Below are 6069 nucleotides of genomic sequence, written 5' to 3' on the forward strand. Positions count from 1 at the left end.
TCACCTCCAACTCGCCAAAATTATCCAAGGCCACGACCCAATTTTGACCGCAATCCACCTAGATAATACACCGCTATTGCCGAACCCATCGACCAACTGCATGAAAGGTTGAAAGCCGCTGGTTATGCCACTCTCATTCCCGATGTGGTAGTAGAAAACCCATCCCAATGGGTCAACCCAAACAATACCTGTGCATACCATTCTACTATGAAGGGGCACACTATTGACGAGTGCTGAACATTGAAAGACAAAATCCAAACATGATTGACAACAAGGTTATACAAGCAAAAGAAGTCGCACCCAATGTCCACAATAACCCTCTCCCGGATTATAGGGGTGGTGGGATATATGTGATAGAGATAGATGAAAAATGGGATCCTGAGGAGTCAATCGGGCTTATTCAAGAAGGCGATGACTTTAAACCTGCAATCACACTTACTCCTACTGTAGTAGAGACTCAGTCACCAATCGAGGTTGAGGTAGCTATATCAGTTCCATTTAAGGTAAAGGTAGCTCCACTTGCGGCAACCCCTGTTCCATTTGAAGTGGAACCGGCAACACCTTTTACAGTGACAGTATCAACCACACCTCCTTTCAATTCAAAAGCAATACATTGGGATTACGTTGCTGAAGCTAGGTGAAAAAGAAAGGCAAAGATGGAGGAATCCGATGCTGCACAAGGAATGACTAGGATGGGGAGAATCTATACACCTGAATTCTTGGAAGGACCAAGTAAGGATGCTACTACCAAATAACCTGTCATTGAAACAGGGCCAGATGACCTTTGGAGGAAAGTTCAAGCAAGGGAATATTTTGTCATTGATCATTTGAACAAAACCTCAGCTTAGATATCCATACTGTCACTGTTGTAAAATTCATAGGCACACAAAAATGCTTTCATGAAGGTGTTGAGTGAAGCTTACGTGCCCAACAATATCACCAGCAGAGAGATGGCCAATATTGTAGGGTAGGTGCTGGAAAGTCATAAAATAATTTTCCACCAGGATGAGCTACCGCCTGAAGGGTTAAATCACAACTGAGCATTGCATATCGCAGTGCAATTTGAAGGCAAATTCATTTCCAGGGTCTTGATTGATGGAGGTTCAAGCCTCAATATTTTTCCATTGGATACTTTGAAAATACTTGGCAAAGGTTTCTATGAAATACGTGCAGGAAACATGAATGTTAAAGCCTTCGATTGGTCTCAAAGGGGCACGATTGGGGAAATTAATCTTTGTCTGCAGCTGGGGACAACTTGGTTCGAAGTTGAATTTCAGGTGCTTGATATGTCAGCCGCGTACAATCTTTTATTGGTCCGACCATGGATACATGCTGCTGGGGCTTTGGCTTCCATACTACATCAAGCCGTGAAATTCGAATGGAACCATCAGGAGGTGATCATTCACTGAGATGGGAGTAACCCCATTTACACCAGTCAAACCATCCCGGTTATCTGGAACAGAATAATGCTAGGAGGGGAAACCTATCATCACATCGAATGTGTCAATGCCATTGAGAAAGACAAATGGTGAAGTAGTAAATAGAAAGCATACTGCCATGGTCTAGATATGAACCTGGCAAGGGGCTTGGGAAGAATCTCCAAGGTATTACTAAACGAATACAGCTAAAACATCATGGTACTACTTTCGGGCTCGGATACCAGTATACATAGCAAGAGTATGATGATCGGTCACCTCCATGGCGTAGACTTTATTACCCTCTTGAGCAACCAGTGCCACATATGGGTCCAACATTTCACCAGGTTGACACAATATGGGGAACTGCAGAAGAAGAAGCATTAGCTTGGCCGAGGAATCTATTCCTAGAGGACGGGGACATGGGCTGCAGTGCAATAATTAAGGAGGAGGATAAAGAAGGCCTCACTATTCAGACTACAGAGAAGAGAGTTGTTCTCAAAAACTGGATCGCCACACCATCCCAGGCCCGCCAAGCCCTTGGGTAGCTTGGTAAATTTTATTTCTATAGCCATTCTAGCATTATTATTACTTTTTCTGATGAACCAGTGACTGTGACATGTAATGACGCAACGCAACATGAGGATGGTGATTCAGATGAAGAAGATGAGATACCTGAGGAAGATGTCAGGGAGGTTGATAGCTTTGAGAATAAGCCTAAGTCCAACCTAGATGAAACTGAAGCAGTAAATTTGGGGGACGCCGAGACCGTTAAGGAGACTCGCATCAGCATTCACTTATCGTCGACAGAGAAAGAGGAGTACATTCATTTCTTAAAGTAGTATGAGGACATTTTACCATGAACATATGATGGCATGACCGATCTGAGCACATCCATAGTATCTCATAAGTTGCCTACCAATCCCATGTGTCCGCCGGTGAAGCAGAAACTCAGAAAATTCAAAACAGATATGAGCCTGAAAGTCAAGGAGGAAGTTACTAAGGAGATCAAAGCCAAAGTCCTTAGGGTGGTTGAGTACCTATCCTGGTTAGCTAATATTGTGCCAGTTCTGAAGAAAGATGGTAAAGTCAAAGTATGTGTTGACTATCGAGACTTAAATAGAGCAAGTTGTTGATACCCAATTTTTTCCTATATTTTTAATACATATATATACTTTCAAAATAGTATATGTGCATATATAAGCATGCATAAGCATTTTTATAATTTTTTCTATTATTTTAAAGGCTTCAAATAGATTTATTTCTTCCCTTTTTATTCATAAAATTTCCAATAATTGTCCTTCAAATTATTTTTGTGGTGATTTAGTTATCTAAATTCTATATTTATGCCAAAATACTGCTTAAATATTTTTAGTGCATTTTCTATAATTACCCTTTTTAGTTAATTAGCATATATTTGCAATACTAGCCATATTAATGCATAATTACGTTATCAATACATAAAATGGTCTTTTATATTTTTAAAAAGTTAAAATATTTTTAATTATTTTAGTAGACTAATTTCTTTTTTGGAAATCATTTTAGTATTTTTATAAATTATATAGTACTGAAAATGGCTATTTAAAATCTAGCCTAATTTCATTTCGATTCTAGCCCAATTCCAACCCCTCCCGGATCCCACACCGGACCCCAAAATTACCCAGCCAAATTTCTAATTAAAATACCCTACCCAATACCGGCCAAATCCTGGTCGTTGATCATTTTGATCAACGGCCCAGATTCTCCCTTTCCTAATTAAACCAAACAATACCACCCCCCCAGGCCTAATTCATTTCACAACCAACCCCGCCGCCCTAAAATCCTCTCTGCTCTCAAACACTCTCAACCTAAACCCTAATCTCTAAACGCCGAGCCCATCTATGGCCATCTCCGGTGACCTCTCACCATCTCTCAGGCCTCCAATAGCTTCTCTCATGTTATTCTTGCCATCTCTAAGGCCCCCAAGGGACCAGGACCATGCCGATTTTCATTTAGGGTTCATTTCTCGCCTGTTCCTGGCCATTCCAGTGTGATTTCGAGTGAAATCGTTCTATATTAGCTACAATCTAAGGGTTTTTCAGTATGTTCCTTCATCTCTGTATGGTTCTCTTCGACGCCCTAATTTCTATTCCAAACCTCCTAGATCTGTACAGATCTATGATTATTTGAGTTTGTTTCTTGTGTGTTTTACAATATCCTTGAGATTCTTTACAAGAATCGCATGATTTCAAGTGATTTTTCATCTTTTCCTAAAATTAGGGTTTCCGGAATTTCTTTTTTAACTTTGTTTAATGATTCTTTGTGTTTAAACTTCTGATTCTCACACATTTTGACTAGTTTCATGAACCTGCTGCAACCCTAGCGCATTTGTACCGAAAACCTTAATTTTTTGGGTACTTCGTTTGGTTTCTGGATGTTGGTACCTCTGACTGTGTTCTTGCCTGAGGTTCTTGTGACTTCTAATGATTTACTTGTCCTAGTATGCTTCTACTGAATTTTCTTAGTTTAACCTTTCACTAATATTATGAACTGGTGTTTATACTAACCATTCATGCAAAACTTGTATGCTTCTCTTTGAATCAGTGTCATTTAACCATGGATTTTGTTAAAGCTGTGTGAAATCCTGACTGTTCATGCTCTACCTCATTTTATATGCTAAGAATGCTGCTTCGTTCATGACTTTTTGAACTCTTGATTACTCTGAATCCCTTATTTTGTGGTTTAATTTGACCTCTTTCCATCTAACGTTTGATCCTTACTTCTTTACTCAATTTGATTGAATATCATGTTTTAGGATTTTCTTTGAAAGTACTTGAATATTGTTTGAAGGCGTGCATTTACTTGTTATATTTGAGGAGGTAACTGTGGGCCTATAACTTGTTCTCTTTAATGCAGTCCTACTTGTTCTTGATTGACGCCTAGACTTTTATCCTTTAAACCCTTAGGAAGGTATAGAACTGTCCAAAAGTAGATGTCCTAAAATACATCCAGGGCCACGAGGAAGGGACGGGTAATGCACGCAAAATACATTTTTAAGGTTATTAGAACGCTTTAAATTATGACCAAGGGGGGGAATTGGGTAGAAAAGGATATGATGACTACACGCTAATGTCACGTGTAGCGCCTCATTGAGGAGTGTTTACCGGGCATTGTGTGGGGTGATCCTATAGGCTAACCAACCTAGGACCACTTTTCCCAATTCCCGACGTTTAAACTTTACTCTTTTATATGAAACTTGCTCAAATTATTTGTCTTATTATTATTAGTCATACAATGTCCAAACATGCCCTTATTTGCAAATATGTGTTTAATCTTTTATTTATTAAAGGAGTAATTCATAATTATAAGTTCGGTAGGGACCCACCGTTGTGGACCGAGAGGGGTGCCTAATACCTTCCCCTCAAGGTTGTTTCAATCCTTTACCCTAAATCTCAGGTAATGCAAACTAGTCTAAGAGTTAGTCGCTCTAGGTTCCCTAACGCACCATAATCCGTTAGGTGGCGACTCTTCAAATACCCAAATCCTAAAAGGAAATGAGTTATTACCCCATGAACGTCGGAACCCAAACTTTCTCCGCGGAGAAAAAGGGGGCGCGACAGCATGGAAATTGTGCTGGGGATACCTTTAGGCTCTTAACATAACGAACTTATATTTGATGAATTAGTCCAAGCATGTTTCATCCCGTACCTTTCTCCCTTATCTGGATTTAACTATTTATTTTTTCTTTTAAGCATTTATGATTCTTTTATTCCTGAAACTAACTGGTCTCTTTGTTTTTTTTCTATAACTGTATTTCAATTATTTAAATACCGCATTTATTTTTCCTACGTGCAAATACTTGACTACATGCTATTTATTGCTGCATAAATCATGCTCCACATCATATTCCACTCGTGCGTATCAAATACTATAGCAACGCTTGAGGAGTGGTTCCTCTCTTCCTATTTATTACCCTTAAATTTGAAAAGACTTATTTGTGGTAAAACCAGTCGATCAGAGGTGCAGTCGGCGGTTCCGTTCCTTTCCCCCTCAAGTTGTCCCCTTGAGGGTACCAGTCTAAATCCCCATAGCAACCTTTCTCTGATTGAAATTGTGCATACATCATGGTCAAACCTAGTTGGATCAATTATGTTGTCCACATAATGATCCTTTAAGATGAGTCTTATCCAAAGTCCACCGGGGTTTCCATAATCCCAACGGACACAACTACATTCTGTGTATTAATTTGGAGAACTAAATGCCAATATTCTAATCATGAATGTATAAATAGTCGAGTCTGGTGGGGGAGAAAGGCCTATCCCTTTTGTTTTGTAGAAAATGAGGCACAAGGTCCCCAGATTCGGTATGGTTAGCAACATTCCACTATTGCTGATAGATTTGTGGGAGGATCTTTCCTCAAGTGACAAGAAACACGTAAGGAAGTATCTAGGTAACTTTCCTTCCCTGCTAGACATTAAGCCAAACAACAAGTTGATCGAGGCTGCCACTTTGTTCTGGGACAGTGAGAGGTCTGTGTTCCGTTTCGGCGACATAGAAATGACATAACTTCTAGAAGATATTGAAGGGCTTGCGGGGTTGACTTAGGATAGTCCTGGGTTATTGGTACCGAAGAACCGTACCGGTGAAGGGTTCTTAAAGATGATGGGATTGAAGA

General features: G+C 39.7%; 1 protein-coding gene across 1 annotated transcript; it reads left to right on the forward strand.

The window, feature by feature from the left end:
* Positions 1 to 656: 656 nt before the first annotated feature.
* On the forward strand, positions 657 to 1409 carry LOC138887347 (uncharacterized). The gene is made up of 2 exons (XM_070169082.1): positions 657 to 732; positions 1057 to 1409. Exons 1-2 carry the CDS (start codon positions 657 to 659, stop codon positions 1407 to 1409), a joined length of 429 nt encoding a protein of 142 aa, XP_070025183.1.
* Positions 1410 to 6069: the final 4660 nt, after the last annotated feature.

Source organism: Nicotiana sylvestris, chromosome 3 (assembly GCF_000393655.2).
Source record: "Nicotiana sylvestris chromosome 3, ASM39365v2, whole genome shotgun sequence".
NCBI lineage: Eukaryota > Viridiplantae > Streptophyta > Magnoliopsida > Solanales > Solanaceae > Nicotiana > Nicotiana sylvestris.